The sequence below is a fragment of the Loxodonta africana genome, chromosome 7 (genome assembly GCF_030014295.1).
Source record: "Loxodonta africana isolate mLoxAfr1 chromosome 7, mLoxAfr1.hap2, whole genome shotgun sequence".
In the NCBI taxonomy this organism is placed as follows: Eukaryota; Metazoa; Chordata; class Mammalia; order Proboscidea; family Elephantidae; genus Loxodonta; species Loxodonta africana.
Window position 1 is genome coordinate 2,099,502 of NC_087348.1, and position 16,281 is coordinate 2,115,782.

Below are 16,281 nucleotides of genomic sequence, written 5' to 3' on the forward strand. Positions count from 1 at the left end.
TTCCTGTAGAGGCCCCTGCTAGGTGGGGCCATCCCCTGAGTCCTGGGCCCAGAAATACAGGCTTACTCTCCTTCGCACCCCATTGGCCCAAGCAAGCACCCACTGCTCCTCTTGTCCCTCTGGGACCATCCCCCTCCTCTACAGCCCTGTGTGCATACCTCTAATGACTGTCCTTGTTCCCTCCCTCCCTCTTGCCTCCTCCTGCTCCTGGTACCCCAGAAGTGGCCCAGGACGAAGGTAAGTGGGGTCCAGGACCCCAGCCCACACCTGGCTCTCCCAGCCTTCCTGCCCCGACCTTCATCCCAAGTGTCCCCAACATGCCTGCCTGTCCCTGACTCGTCCTGACGCCCCTCACCCCTGGCCTCTAAGACCCTGCCGTGTGCACCTCCTTATCTAACCCTCTCCTTTCTCCTCCCACCGCTCTACTCCCGGCACCCCTCACCTGCAGAAGTCCATGAGGAAGGTACGAAACAAAGGACTTCTGACCCCATGTGGGGCCTAGGGCTCGCTGGTGCCTGACCAGGGTGGGGGCGCGAGGGGGGAGGCAGCAGGACACCCAGCCGGCCGAGAAGCCCCACATGTGGCCCCACAGTAACCCACTAACCATGGCCACTGCTTGACCAGGGAGGGTAGGGATCCCATGCCAGGGCAGGGCCAGCCCGATTCCACAGGCTGTGCCAGGAGCTCCCACCAGAACCCGGCTGGTGGGGACTGTTGGAGGGCCCCCCAAGCTGGAGGGAGCTGGGCTACAACGGAGGGGGCATCTCCAAGCTGGGGATTGGGACTGGGGGAACTGTGGCTGAGCTCCTGGGACATGGTCCAGACTCTCTGTCCCCCAGACTATCCCTCCAGCTCAGGGGGTAACTGAGGGACCCCAATAGGTCAGGACCCCTGCACAGCCCCCTGGAAGGCCTTGGCTATGGAGAGAGAGAGGGCAGATGGGAAGGGGGTGCTAGGGCCAGGCGGCTGTGCACCCAGGGCAAGGCCTTCATCTGTGCTCCTCCCAGCTCACCCTGCTAAAGAGTTATGCCCCTTTGTCAGCCCCCAGCAGGGGTTCTTGTCAGTCTAGCCCCATCCCTCCAACCCAGCCCAGAGTTCCCCTCCTTGGGGCCTGGGCCCAGAAGGCAGCTGGGCCAGAGTGGATAGACGCAGGGGAGGAGATAGGGGGTATCCTGGACATGCCGCTACGCCCACTTTTCAGCTCTGCCTCCCTGGTTACAGGCCCCAACCTGGGTGCAAGGGGGCACACGCTGCAAGGCCCTGGCATTGCCACCATAGCCCTGCATGAAAGTCCTCTCCAGAAACAAAGGGAGGCATGGGGGTCCCCAGGCCCCCTCCCCAATATGGCCGAGGCAGGGGCTGTCACTGCAACAAGAGCCGGTTCCAAACGGCACCTTTGAGCCTCAGTTTACCCATCTGTGAGGCGAGACTGGGTGAGGGGTGGACTCTGAGAGCAGGCAGCAAGATTGGGGGCCTTGGGGTGGGGTGGCATCTGAGGTTGGCACTGACTACTGACCATCTCTCGCTCGCTTTCCGCATGCCCCCCACCCCCACCTCGCTGCTGACCCTCCGAGTGGCGACGGGCTGTTCCATTAACCTGGAAATCCTTCTCCTTTGGCCTCTGACCCGTGGTCTTGCCTCTTGTTCCATGGCCCTCCTTAGTCCATGAAGTTCATGAGCCAGGTATGTGACATGACTTCATCTCCGTGTGGCACACGTGCGTATGTGTGGCCATGTGTGGTGTGTACAGACAAGAGAGGAACAAGAGGGCCACTTAACCTGCTCATGCTCTGGTTGGCTCAGGCTCCTCTGCCCTCCTGTGTCCCCTCCCACCAGAACCTTCCCCCGCACATTTTCACAGCTGTTCTCTCCCTCCTCTTCTCTCTCCTCGTGTGTCCCCATGATGCCATTCTGCAGAGGAAGTTCAAGAAGGTATGTGTCTAGAAGGTGAGGGTGGGCTCCGCCACTGCCCTAGGCCCCCAAAGCCCCTGCCACTTCCTCACTTCCACCTCGCTCCCATTGCCACTGCTGACCACAATGACCACTCTGGCCTGTGAGCTGGGGGTGGAGTGAGGACAAGCTGGGCCTGGAGGAAGGGATGATTTATGCAAGACTGGCCAGTGGAGTGCAGGCTTCCTCGTGGCCTCTACCAGGAGAGAGGGCCAAGGACCCAGGGGGTGCTTCCCAGGCCACCAGCAAGAAGGTGTGCTGTGGCCAGCTTTGAAGGGTGAAGGGTCCCTGAGAAGGGTGTGGGTTCTGGGAGGATGGTGCTGGGGTCCACTGGGACCCTCCTGATCCACCAGGGCAGGGTGGGGAAGAGCAGAGGAGTGGTAGAGCAGGCAGCCTCCACCCTGCCCCAGATAGCGAGCCAGAAGCTGGAAAGTCAGGAGGGGTGAGGCTGCAGGGAGGGTGAGGAGGGGCAAGTGGGGTGAAGCAGAAAGTCAGCTGAGGCCTGAGGTGGGAATGGGGACTGGGAATTACCAGAGGCCATGCGTGCAAGCACGTAATCAGTCAGGTCGAATCCCACCCATTGCTGGGCCAGAGCCAGACACACCCAGTGTGAGGAGGCCTGGGTGGGCCTCTCCCCCCTGCAGCAGGGCTGCCATACCCAAGGTAGAGGTGAGGAAGCTGTAGGTTCAAGGGCTTGGGGCCAGAGTTAGGGAGTTCTTTTTAGGCTCATTTGCATGCCACCTCAGTGGAGCCCAGAACTACCCCCCCTCCACCCGGCACAGACCAGGCAAGGGTCTTCACTGCCCTGGCCCCAGAGAGGCTGTCTGCCCAGCAGAGGGTTGAATGATGGATATTCAGGCAGTGCAGGTGGAAGATGACGACTTGCTAGAGGTCACCGGGAAGGGGCAAGGTCATCCCAGAACCAGCACTGAGGCCTACAGGTTGGAAGAAGCAAGGGGGAGCCCCAGACACGGAGGCCACCACCAGAAGCCTCCACTAAGCCCCGGCGGGGCACCCTGGCTGGAGCTCCTTGCTGCTCAGGCTGTGGGCCTTGGCCTTCCCAACCCATTCCCTCCGCCAGCCCCAGCCCAGGCCTCTGTGGACCCCAAAGGCCTCAGCCAGGTGCTGCTCCAGCCAGTCCCAGGGATAGGAGCAGTCCAAAGGCGCCAGGCCATTTGTCCCCCTCCCAGACAGCTCTGGCCCATTTGCAGGGTTTCTGCTCCCCATGGCCCCCGCCCCCAGGTGTCAGGGGAGAGTGACATCAGGCCACCTGCAGGGCCAAGCGCCAGACAGGGAGGTGTTGGCGGGTGTGTAGTGGGTTCCTAAGCCACCACGTGATCCATGAGCTGTGGTGAGGCCCTGTGCTGGCCAGGACAGGGGTCTAGCCAAGCTCAGCCCCCAGGATGGGGCCTTCTGCATCTCTGTGAAGGTCAGGGAGGTTTTCTGGGTCTGGCTTTACTGGGTTCAGATAGAGTGGGGGCAGGAACCCCACACAGTTGAATGTCTTCATCCTATAGGCTGAAGAGGAGCTTGGAGGGCAGTGTAGGCCACACTGGCCTCCTGCTTGTGTCTGGGAGGCCAGGCCAGTCCAGGCAGGCCAGCAGAAGTCCAGGGTCTGGGGGCTCTGGCCTAAAGACAGGCGCCTGCACCAAGGCAGGCCTAGAGGGAGAGAGTCAACCGGGAAAGAGTCCTAGCCAATCCTGAGGGTCAGAGGGCAGGCTGCCTCGGGGGGTAAGGAAGTCCCATCCTCAGGGTGAAGAAGCTGGGACCCAGGCTGGGTGGCTGTAGTGGACTTTCAGGCCCCGGGGGGGGCCGCCCTGAGGGTTCTCTTGGGCTCCTTACAGAGCAGGAAGCTAAACACAAAACAGTGTAGAAAGGCCCGCAGGCTTGAGAACCTCTACTAGCCCAGTTGTTTACTGAGTCACTAAGTTTCAACCCAACTGACCTCGAAGCTGCCCTTGGGCCTGTGCCCCCACCCCAGTTCAGGGGCTCCAATCTAGGGTGGTCCCCACTTTCCAAGAGAGACCCTCCCAGCCCCACGGGGACGGACTGTGACCAGGCCTTCTCTATAAAAAAAAGTTTGTTTAAAAAAAAAAAAAAAAACTGGTGCCCCTATATCCAGGTCTTCCTTGGGACCCAGCTCTTCCATCCTCCCCAGCTCGGGACACTAGTGGGCCAGGGTCCAAGGGAGGGCTTGGTGGCGCCTCTGCACGGCCTTTCTCTTGCATATCTGCTTGCGCCCCGAAGACGCCGCCGAGGAGCCAGAGGAGGATGAGGGAGGTAAGGCCGCTTGTCCTGCCACCGCTGCGCCCGGACCCTCGGCTCTGCTGGCTCTGGCCCTCCGCAGCCCTTTCCAGGGATGAGCCCAACATGGAGATGGAGAGGACCCCCGCCCGTCATTCCTCCGCCTGCCTGTCCATATGTCTGCCTGTCCTTCTGCCTGTCTGTCTGTCCCTTGCTTCCCCCAGCCAGACAGGCCCCCAGCTTCTGCCCTGCACAGAGAGGGTGGCCCATGGGGATGACCAGAAGACCAGGACAGACCAGGACCTGAGAAGGAGGGAGATGCCCTCTCCCCTTGCCTTCCCATCCTCTGTCCCCTTCTCAGCTCCTCCGAGGCCTTCCCTGGCAGAGCTTCCTCCTGCTCCTTCAACCTCATCTTCATTTTCTTCCTGCCTCCCTGTCCTCATCTTTCCTCCACCTCTTCCTGTCTGTCCCTTCTTGGAGAATTCTACTTCCGGCTTCTATTTCTCTCTTCTCCTTCTTCTCTATTTTTTTCTCCTTCCCCCTCTGTGTCCTGGTTCCCATACCGCGAGCTGTCCTTGAACCCCACCGGGGCCTTTCTCAGGCCTGGAGTGGGGATAAGACCCTCTGGTCCCTGGCGGGTTGGGTTGGGGGTTGGTGGGCTCAGCTGGAGAGGCACCTGGTCTCTTCTGGTCTCACCTGGTCTGTCTCTCCTCCTCTCCCCACACTGGTGCTGCTGTGACCAGAGGAGAAGCCAAGACCCAGGTGAGTGGGGGCAGGGCAATAGGGCCCTGGGCTGGGGTGCGGAATTGGAGCCCAGTGTGCAGGATGACTGGGGAATTGCTATCCCACAGGACAGGGCCCCAGTTCCCAGAGGAAGAGCAAGCACCCAGCCTTGGTGGGGGCTGAATCAGAGACCCAAGATCCAGAGGTCACATGACCACTCCTTTGGGCTTCACTTTGGTGCTTAAAATTCTAGATATCTGACAAAAGAACGTGATTCGGGATGTCCACATGCCAGGGTAGACTGTATCTGCATTCCTCACCCCCAGGGGTGGGCAGAACCAAACTCCAGGGTCCAGTCTGGGTGCGAGTCATCCAGGGTGGTCAAGGAAGACTTCCTGGAGAAGAAGGCCTCCCAGAGCTACTGGCCAAGGAAGGTGGGGGTGCAGCCAGATCGGGAGAGGGTTGGCAGACAAGGGGCAGAGAGAGCAGAGCCAGGGTGCTCCCCTTCCCTCATGGATCTCACTGTGCTTGTGACACTGCAGGGCCCTCTGAGGCCTTCAGTGTGAAAACCGACATAAATGGGGTCTGGGGGTGGGCGGGAGGGGTCTTCTCCCCAAAACCCACTCAGAATGGCCCGGCCTTGGCGTTCACATTGGCCAAGTCCGCTGTGTCCCTGCCTGGGGCTGCTGGAGCCCCTGTTGGAGCCATTCTTCTGGGAGGGTCTTTCCCCTCATCCTGCTTGGGAGGAGTTTGGAGGTTTCTTTTTTACCCAACTCTTCTGACTTCTCTGCTCTTCAGTGATTTCGAGTCCAAGCGCTCCGTACGTGATTCATTCCTTTATCCCTTTGAGTATTCTTGCCTGCTGTTCATGCTGCAGGATCTGGGATTCTAACCCAAACATCCACACCCAGTGCTCTTTCCCACCGAGCTAGGCACCACCGAGGCTCAGAGAAGAGTGTAAAGGTGGAAGGGTGGCCAGCTCATGCCCACCCTGCACCTTCCTTTTCAGCAATTTAAAATAAAGTCATACAGATCACAAGATATTTTCTAGCTCGAAAACACAGTTTGTGTTTTCACTATAAAAACAAAACACCTCATTAAAGGAAATTTGGAAAATACGTAAAATTCTAATGAAGAAGAAGAAAAAAAAAGCACCCCTAATTCTCCCACCCAGCCAGCCAGACTGTGGAAAAGAGTGGAAAGAAATAAAAAGCTTTTTTTTCCCCCCACAAGTTTTCCATGCATAGGGCTTTAAAAAAAAAAAAAAAAAAAAGTTTCAAATGCTGTGCTGTTTTTTAAACATCGCCCTGTCTGTCCGACCTTGAATTCTGCTTTTCTAAAATTTAGCACTATTCCTAAGTATTTTTCCATGTTTTTACATCGTCTTCTTAAATATTTTGAATGACCACATAGTATTCCATCCATCGGGCAAACCATAATTTTCCTAACCATTCCCCTATTGTAGGACATGAAGGCTTGCCCCAATATTTTACTATCATAAATAACGCTGGGTGGGAAGCGTTTTCCGTCTTTGGGGTTATTTCCCTAGGCCGCAGTCCCAGAATTGGAATTACTGGGTCAAAGAGTATGAGCGTTCTTAAGGCTTTTGACATCCTTTGCCAAATTGCTTTCCATGAAGGGCCTGCCAAGGCCTTCGACGTGGCGTGTGATGGCGTCTGTGCACACGCCCCCCTCTCCATGGACAGCGCCCTGCTTTCACATCTTAGCCCTTGATGCAGGAGAAATGGCTTCTCGGGCTATTTTCGTTTGCATTCCTTTGATTACTGAGAGTGAGAGCCCCTGCCCGAGTGGCTGGTAACTGCTTGCCTGTCTTGGAGAATTGGTAGTTTGTGTCTGAGCTCGTTGATCTCATGGGTGGGCAGCGGTGGCAGCAGCTATGGTGGCGTCTCTAGGTTTTTTTTAATCATCCGTTCGCATAGGGATATTAAGCCTTCTCCAGGTTTGCTGAAAATATTTTTCTAGTCTTTTTTTTTTTTTTTTTGGCCTTTCAATGTTTGCCTTTTTTCACATACATAGCTTTTTCATTTGTATGTAATCATCTGGACATCTTCCCCTTTCTGGGACCTTCTGGTCCTTTGGAGCTTAGAAAATCCTTTTCCTCACCAGCAGTTGGATCAATAGTCAGCTCCGCTTTCTTCTACAGATGATTTTGGGTTTTTTTAATGTGTTGTTGTTGTTGTTTTAACTCTTTAATCCATCTGGGATGTAATGCAGTAGGGAGGGGGCCAGGCTGATGGCCAGACGGTTAGTGACTCTTCAAGGTGCTGTCTTCCCAGCCCCCCTTCTCTCTTTCCTTGGAGTCAAAGAAAGATAAACAGGAGACAGAGAAATGCACCTGACCACAGAGACCTACCACCTGCCTGCTGCCCCACTTCTGTTCCAAACTGGCCACTTTTGTTTATTTGTGTGAGGAAGAAACCCAAGGCCCCCTTCCTTGGACAGATGGATTAAAACAACCCTGAGATGTTCAGAAGATGGCAAGACAGAGAAGGGCACTGGGAGGTTGAAACATTCCCAGAGTCAAGCCACTCTCTTTGGCAGTGGATTACATACCTGATAAGAACAAAGGTCAGGCAAATGCGCCACTAGGCAGGTGCCCTTGGCTGGGTGCGAGGGTTCCATGGCCAGCCTGGGCTGGGGTCAGGTGGGCCAGGCTGACCCTTGTGGGGTCTCAAGCTGTCTCTGCTCCTGAGCCTCTCTCTCTCTCTCTCTCTCTTCTTCAGACTCACTGCTCCTAAGATCCCGGAAGGGGAGAAAGTAGACTTTGATGTAAGTTTGTGGAATTCAGGTCAGCATGGTATCCCCTCTGTCCCCAGCCTGCAGTCTCAGATTAGGCTTGAGAAAGTCACCCCCTTTCAAGCACCCAGAGCTGGGGCTTCCTGGTCTAGTCAATTCCACCTTAGTACATTCCTGGGCTATGGGAGATTCCTCCAGGAATAGACATTCTTGTTTCTTCCTCCCCTACCCATCCACCCATCCATCCGCCCGTCCATCCATCCATCCGCCCGTCCATCCATCCACCCACCCACCCACCCACTCTCTCATTCATCCATGCATCAATATATCCTTTCTTCCTTCCATCCACCCATCCATTCATCCATTCACTCATCCACACACCCATTCATCTATCTACCCATCCATTCATTCACCCACCCATTCATTCGTCCACCTATCTACCCACCCACCAACTCACCTACCCATACACCCATCCATCTACCCATCCATCCTTCCTTCCATTAGCCCATCCATTCATACATTCACTCAGCCAGCCACCCATCCATCCATCTACCCACCCATTTATTTATTCACCAACCCATTTATCCATCCACCTGTCTATCCACCCACCAACTCACCCACCCATCCACCTATCCATCTATCCACCCACCCATCCATCCATCCATCCATCCAACATTCCTCCTTTCCTTCCATCCACCCATCCACCTATACATTCATTCACTCACCCACCCATCCACCTGTTTATTTTCTGCCCAGCAAATTATCTCACTGGCCAGTATCCTCTCTACCAAGGCCGTACAGGGCATCGCTGAGAATGGAAACAAGGCCACATCAGATCCAGTCCATCCCAGGGATGCTGATGACTTCATGGCTGAGCAGGGCCCAGGCAGCACTTGGACTCACACACAGAAAGGGCACCATTCCCACCCTGCAGCTAAGGGATCAGGCAGGCTTGGACCTGCAGGAAGGCAGTAGCCATGGAGGTGTGGTGAGGGCCCAAGGCCCCTTGCAGCTTTCAGCTCTCTGGTTGCCTGGAGTAAGGGCTTCTCAGCTGGAGCAAAGGCAGGTGCTGCTTGTTGTAGGCAGGTCTAGGGTATCAGAGGTTTCTTGGAGACTGACGGGCATCTCCCGCCCACAGGACATCCAGAAGAAGCGTCAGAACAAAGACCTCATGGAGCTCCAGGCTCTCATTGACAGCCACTTCGAAGCTCGGAAGAAGGAGGAGGAGGAGCTGGTTGCTCTCAAGGAAAGAATTGTGAGTCTGGGCAGTTCTGGTCCCAGCCCTCGGTTTCTGCATCTGTATAGGTGTGGTCTCAGCCCACATCCCAGGGGAGGGGACTGACATGAGATGATGGGGCCACTGGTGGCTGCTCTTGGAAGGTGGAAAGTTTGGGCTGAACTGCTCCTCTGACCACAGGAGAAGCGCCGTGCAGAGAGAGCTGAACAACAGAGAATCCGAGCCGAGAAGGAGAGGGAGCGCCAGAACAGATTGGCAGTGAGGCCCAGGAACCCCCTCCCTACCCCTAGACCCTGACACAATGAGCCCCAGGCCCAGAGAAATATGAGTCCCTGTCTTTCCTTCTCCTGTGTTCTTGGTCACAGTTGCCAGTGGTCAGAGCCCTTGGTGAGGCTCCCATGGTGGCCTTGCTCTGTAGAACCACCTGCAAAATGGCAGACCTCAACCACTACCTGGAGCTTCCAGAAATTTCCAAGTCCAGGATAGGGCCCTGAATTCTGCCCAGAGAACAGCGCATCTATGACCCCATGCCTGAGGATATACTGGTTGGGCTCTTCACAGGAGGAGAAAGCCAGGAGGGAGGAGGAGGATGCCAAGAGGAGAGCTGAGGATGACCTGAAGAAGAAAAAGGCTCTGTCCTCCATGGGTGCCAACTACAGCAGCTACCTGACCAAGGTGAGTGTGGTCCTCAGAGCAAAGTGATGGCTTGGCCTCTGTCTAAACCCCTGGACTGGCCTTCAGTCCAGGCTCCTGAGGCCAGGCTCCTCTCTCTGGACCCTGTCCCCGCTCAGGCTGACCAGAAGAGAGGCAAGAAGCAGACTGCTCGGGAGATGAAAAAGAAGATACTGGCCGAGAGGCGAAAGCCGCTCAACATTGACCACCTCGGCGAGGACAAGCTGCGGTAAGGACACACCCTCTCAGGGAGAAGACGTGCTGGGGGGCTGGGCAGTGGCGGTGGCAATAGTTTGGCCTCAATGGAGCTTCCAGAACATTCTCTAAACCCACCCTCATGGTTTCTTCCAGGCATCTGGGCTCAACTCCCAGTGGTGGCCAGAGACAAGCAGGTGGGCCTGGCCTTGCTTGTCCAGAGCTTAACTGGCAATCATCTCTTTGTCCCCTTCCACAGGGACAAGGCCAAGGAGCTCTGGGACACCCTGTACCGGCTGGAGACTGACAAGTTCGAGTTTGGGGAGAAACTGAAGCGTCAGAAATATGACGTGAGTGCAGGCCTCCTGGTCCCCTGTAGGCTGGGTACCAAGAGCCTCTTGACCCCCTTCACACTCTGGGTTCACCCTCTGGAACCCACCAAATGCCCCCAATCCCTGAGGCTGTGGCTGGCATGCCCTTGGGGCAGGTCACCAAGACACCACAGCATAAGCCCGGCCCCCATGTGTGCTGAGCTGACCAGGTGAGGGCAGGGGTGAGGGTGGAACATTGGGCGAGGGGCTGCAGGGTCCTCTCCAACTTACCTCAGGCTGGTAGGGAGTCCCCGTGTCACCAAGCTCATCTTGGGGGACACTAAGCTCTCCACACTAGGAAGTCTCTCTCCCGGTGTCCCTGCAAGCCTAGATCCCTGAGAAGTCAGCTTTCCTGTGCCCATGTGGGCAGCTGGTGCCCCGGGTCCTTGAGCAGGGTCCCCCTCCCCCCCAAGATGCATGCCTCCTCGAGCCCCCATCCTGTCCCAGGGAGCGGAGCCAGGGTGCTGCTGCCTCGGCTGGCATCACAGCAGGCAGGAGGTGACCCACACCCCTCCCAGTGATGCGGAAGGGGTGGGGCTGCTCCTCTTTGGGGGCTCAGACCATAGCGCCCTGATGTAGACATTGCCCCGGGGGGTGGCTGGGGCCCCAAAGGCAGGCTGCCTTGGTCTGAGAAGTAGAGTGGGGCAGCGTTGGAGGCTGTTTCCTGCCCCCCAAGGCCACGTGGGCCTGGTGAGGAACTCGGGGTGACTTTTTTTTTTTGTTTTCTTGGAACTTTGGGTCAGAGGGCCTGGGTGAGGGGAGTGGTTTCATGCTGTAGGGTGTTTCCTTCAACTGCTCAAATGGGGCAACTGACAGCATGGTGCAAGGTGATGGGCACAGACTCAGGGCTCCATTTGGTGCTCTGTGTCTTCGGGTAGCCCACCTAACCTCTCTGTGCCTCAGTTTCCTCTCTCTAGCAGAAAGAGGTCCTCCTAACCCCCCCACCCCGTGTAACCGCAAGGAGGGAACATGTCCCCACGGGCCCAGCATGGTCCAGCTGGTGGGTATGCTGAGAGAGCAAGGTTGTTGCCTCTTGGGGAGCCTCCCTGGAAAGGCAGTCCTACAGCCACAGGGTCCCCCTGCATGCATGGGGGTCACAGACCCAAGTCAGGAGCCCCAGAAGCATTCACATGAGCCCAGCCCTCCCTGCCTGTGATCACACTCATCGACCCATAGTCTGTGGGGCCCTTGGGGCTGGGGGAGCCTCGAGGCCTCAAACCCAGGCAGCTGAGGTGAGGTAGGACCAGCAGCCTCAGCCCCATAACTATCTGGTCTTTCCAGATTATGAATTTGCGGGCCAGAGTGGAGATGCTGGCCAAGTTGTAAGTACCCGGGACGTTGTGGGCCCGGCTGCTGGTGTGAAGTGCACGGGGAGCTCACGCATGGCACCCTTCAGATCGTGCAGAATGCTGAGGCCACAGGCACGGACTGGGCATGGGCCTCTGCCAAGCCCCCCTGCCCCCTTCTCTCTCCAGCTCCTGGCCCTAGATCTGGCCACAGCACCTTGTCCCCGAGGTGCACTCAGGAGGAGGGGGCAGCTGGGGGCAAGGGGAGAGAGGGAAGGTGTGTGGCTCTGTGCTGGGACCACCAGCCAGGCCCCCAAGGGCTCAGGGACTATAAGAGGCAGCCCAGGCTGAGACAAAGGGACTTGCAAGTCCCCACTTCCCTGAAGCCGCACTCACTCCATGCCCCTGGCCTGCATCCCACCGCAGCCAATGGTAAGTGGTCACTCAGAGCCATTTGTGCCCTGGCCCAGGTCTCCAGCGCAGGCCACTGTGAGTAATAGGGAGGCACGAGCCCTGGGGGCTGGGGGCAGCTCCCCTTCACACAAGGCACCAGGAAACAGTAAGGGAGCCCGACAGTCCACGTGGTGTGCAGGGTGCTGACATCCATCCATGTCGTGTGCAGGGTGCTGACATCCTTGTGGTGTGTATGGTGCTGGTGTCCACATGGTGTGCAGGGTGCTGACATCCATCCATGTCATGTGCAGGGTGCTGACATCCTTGTGGTGTGTATGGTGCTGGTGTCCATGTGGTGTGCAGGGTGCTGACATCCATCCATGTCGTGTGCAGGGTGCTGACATCCTTGTGGTGTGTATGGTGCTGGTGTCCACATGGTGTGCAGGGTGCTGATATCCACATGGTGTGCTGGGTGCTGATGTCCACGTGTGTGCAGGCTGCTGACATCCACGGGGTGTGTGGGGTTCCAACGTCTATGTGGTGTGCAGGATGCTGATATACATCCACGTGGTGTGCAGGGTGCTGACGTCCACGTGGTGTGTGGCGTGCTGAGGTGCACGTGATGTGCGGGACTCTGACGTCCACGTGGTGTGTGGCGTGCTGAGGTGCACGTGATGTGCGGGACTCTGACGTCCACGTGGTGTGTGGGGTTCTGATGTCCATGTGGTGTGCAGTGTGCTGACATCCACGTGGTGTGCAGTATGCTGATGTCCACGCGGTGTGCAGGATGCTGATATACATCCACGTGGTGTGCAGTGTGCTGACATCCACGTGGTGTGTAGGATGCTGATATACATCCACGTGGTGTGCAGTGTGCTGACATCCATGTGGTGTGCAGTGTGCTGATGTCCACGTGGTGTGCGGGATGCTGATATACATCCACGTGGTGTGCAGTGTGCTGACATCCATGTGGTGTGCGGGATGCTGATATACATCCTCGTGGTGTGTGGGGTGCTGAGGTCCACGGGTGCGCTAGGGGCTGGGGATGCCTGCCGAGGAACTGTCATCACAAGAGGCCACATGGGAATACACTGCAGTGACCCCATGCTCTCCTCTGGAGAAGAAGGTCTTGACCCCTCCCTGCTGCCCTGCTCAGCCTTGCACAGTAAGTCATCCGTGTTGTTTACAGATCACCAACTTCAGGAGCCGTATCGACCAGGCCCAGAAGCAGTGAGTAGCTTACCATCCCTCACTCTGTGCTGGGTACACGGCCCCATGGGGCCACTGCGACCCCCACGGGGATGGGCCATTTCGCCCATCCCTAAACCAAGGGCCAGTGGTGGTGCCCTGCGCAGAGCATAACCCAACTAACTGTGGGCCGCACCTCCTCCAACACGCCCGGCCCTCTGCCCCAGAACCCACTGCACCTGCTCAGACCCGGCACAGAGACCAGGAGGGGGCAGAGCCAGGGACACCTCTCCCAGGAGGAGGCCCTCAGACTGCTGGTCCTCCACCTGCATTTTACCGCAAAGGGTGACCAGGGACAGGGTCCGTGGTGTGGGGTCTGATTTGATCCCGGGGGGGAATCAGTCTATAAAATCACCCCCACCAGGGCCAGCAACCAGTGGCAACACTGCCAGGGAGGACCCTGAGGGCTGCACGGCTTCACCACCTGAGGCCCATCTCAGACACCCTTGGTGGCATGCCCCCCACTCAGGATTTGTTGCCAAGTTTGGTTGTGAAGCCATTTCACACCCCCAAGGAGCATAGTGGGCCCAGGGGCCAATTTCGGGTTACAACGTATTTGGGGATTTTCTGCCCTCTTTCCATTGACCCTGGCTTCCTTACTGCTCTTGGGGGCCAGTGACAATAGGGAGAGCTTCCCACCCTGGTCTCTGCTGTGCGGGTCAAGTCTGGACCGTGTGGGTGAGGGGAACACACGTGTGTGCATGTATGTGCATGTGTAAGGGTGTGTGCACAGACACGCTGGACCTCCCCAGCCCACCTCCTCCTGCGGAAGAGTCCTAGCCCAGGGCATGGTCATGGGTCAGGCCTTGTCCTCAGCTAGCTTGGCCACGGTACCAGCTTCTTGGACCAGAGGTCCTGTTAAGCTGCAGTGCCTGATCCCAGAGGCCTGGGCCTGAGACATCCTTGTGCCCCCACCTGGCCCTTTCCCCAGCCTACCATCCAGTGTCCTTGTGGGGTGCAGTGTGGAAAGGTCCCCAGTTGGGGCAAGCTCCAGAGGGCTGTAACCCCTCGTGGGGTGAACTTCTGACCTTCAGGGTTTAGACCCAATTGGAGGCCACAGAGCCATGGCTTCCCAGGCCCTCCTGGTCCTCAGGCTGGGACCCTCAGCCCCTCCTGCCACATGAGGCTGTGCTGAAAGGAAGACGAGCTCTTCCCAGCCAGAAGTCAGGAAAACAGACAAGTCTGTGAGATAGACGTCCTGGGGTCGAGAGCCACCATGGCTGCCCATGCCCGGAGCCCTTGGGCAGGAGAGGGTGGGCGTCCCAGGCTTGCACACCAGTCCCCCGTGACCCCTAATCATACTGACCCCTTGTACCAATCCACTAGGCCCAGGTACTGGCCAGGTACAGGTGAGTCGGCACTGCTGGGCTGAGTGAGGTGTGGGCAGGGGCACCAGGAGGGCTGGGCCGGACCCTTGCCTTCACAGCAGCCCATGGGGCCTAGCTGCTAGGGCTGAGGGCCTGGGGGCCTGGGTGGGGCTCGGCCGCAACCTTGACACTCAAGACCACCTTACTTCCCATTTGCAGCAGCAAGAAGGCTGGTGCCACGGCCAAGGGTAAGGTCGGTGGGCGCTGGAAGTAACGAGGTGGAGTGGAAGAGGACCTTTGAGGCAGAGACCCCCCATGGGTCTTGTCCCCCAGCCCCCACACCAAGGCTCCTTCTGAGGCTCCAGGACAGTCACAGCCTGTCCCGGAGCTTCCCTCCCGCCTCTGTCCTCGTTGTCCCCACCTCTTGGGGCCTGGGAATAAAGTGAGCAGACCCCCCTCCACCAGGTGTGCACTTGTGCTGCGGCTGAGCCAGTGGGGGGGGGGAGGCAGAACATCCTGTGGCAGCTCTGCGGCTCGCGGACCAGTGAGAAAGTGGTTGCCCATCTCAGGGCTCAGCTCAGGAGACGGCAGGGCAGGTTCCCATGGCCACCAGAACCTCTGCACCCAGGACTCAGCCAGTGGCCTCCACGCCTATCCTCAACCCACCAGGACACCAGCCCTCAGGTCTCCACTCCAGCTGGGGTTTCACTGACTGACTTGAGCCAGGTCCGAGTTTTGCTCTTTCAGAGGGAGGAAGGGTGGAGCGTCCCTACGTGCAGGCAGAGGGGATGTAGCTCAAGGGCAATGCCCCGAACTTGACAAACACCCCACAGGACGTGCAGGCCCTGGGAGACCCTTCTCTAAGGACCTCAGGACAGAGGCCAGCGCCGCATGAACTGGGAGGGGAAGGAATGCAAAAAAGCACATTTTCCAGCAAGAAAGCAAACACGAAAACACAAACAGTCCTTTCTATATTCCAAGAGGACACAGTGTAAGTTGCACCCATAAACGTGAAACCCCTGACAAAATGGAATCATGGAAAGTATAAATCACAAAAATTGGATCAAGACGTAGAGCCCTGCACAGCAGTCACGGAGGAATCGTGGTGTCCAGCATCGCCTCTCCACAGAGGCAAGGGGGGCGAGGGCCACACTGTTCACCCGCTGATGGGCAAGAGAGGCAGGGCACCCAGTGCGGTCTGTAAGGAGTGCTTGCAGCCCGCCGATGAAACCCAACCTCAGATGGTACATGCACACACTTGTGTGCACACCCAAACACACCCACACACATGCACATACGTGCACATAGCCCATTCCACACATGCAAGCATAACTCCCCATACATGTGCACACCCCAACACATGCACACACACATGCATGCAGCCCATTCCACACACGCAAGCATAACTCCCCGTATGTGTACACACCCCAACACACACACACATGCACATACATGCATGCAGCCATTCCACATACACAATAACTCCCCACATGTGTGTGCACACCCCAACACACCTACAGAAACATACACACATCCCATGCCCCAGCAAACATAACCCCCTCATGCATGCCTGCCCCAACACAGCCACACACATATACACACCATCCCCCACATATAACCATAACTTCCTATACGTGTGTATACCCCAACACACCCACACACATACATACACATGCGCACACTCCACCCCCCACAATCGTAACTCCCCACACACGTGTGCATGTCCCAGCGTGCACTCGTATACATGCACACACACACACACTCATGCTTCCCCCAAACAAAACTTCCCATGTGTATACACACCCCAACACACACCCATAGACTCAAACACACATATAAGCCCTACAATGCACATACACAAACCCCACACACACCACATACACCCACAAACACACATG

At 57.3% G+C, this 16,281-nt stretch overlaps 1 protein-coding gene across 2 annotated transcripts; it reads left to right on the forward strand.

Annotated features, from left to right (window-relative positions):
* The first annotated feature begins 540 nt into the window (after nt 1-540).
* On the forward strand, nt 541-14,785 carry TNNT3 (troponin T3, fast skeletal type). Of its 2 annotated transcripts, XM_064287569.1 has the most exons (11): nt 541-1,683; nt 1,918-1,932; nt 4,938-4,956; nt 7,662-7,707; nt 8,813-8,929; nt 9,092-9,169; nt 9,473-9,586; nt 9,703-9,812; nt 10,038-10,128; nt 13,018-13,058; nt 14,603-14,785. In XM_064287569.1, the coding sequence occupies exons 5-11, from the start codon at nt 8,846-8,848 to the stop codon at nt 14,655-14,657; spliced, it is 573 nt and encodes a 190-aa protein (XP_064143639.1). In that variant the 5' UTR covers nt 541-1,683; nt 1,918-1,932; nt 4,938-4,956; nt 7,662-7,707; nt 8,813-8,845; the 3' UTR covers nt 14,658-14,785. The 2 variants fall into 2 exon arrangements, with proteins under 2 accessions (XP_064143639.1, XP_064143641.1); XM_064287571.1 differs by lacking the exons at nt 541-1,683; nt 1,918-1,932; nt 4,938-4,956; nt 7,662-7,707 and having other exon boundaries at nt 8,627-8,929.
* The last annotated feature ends 1,496 nt before the right edge of the window (nt 14,786-16,281 follow it).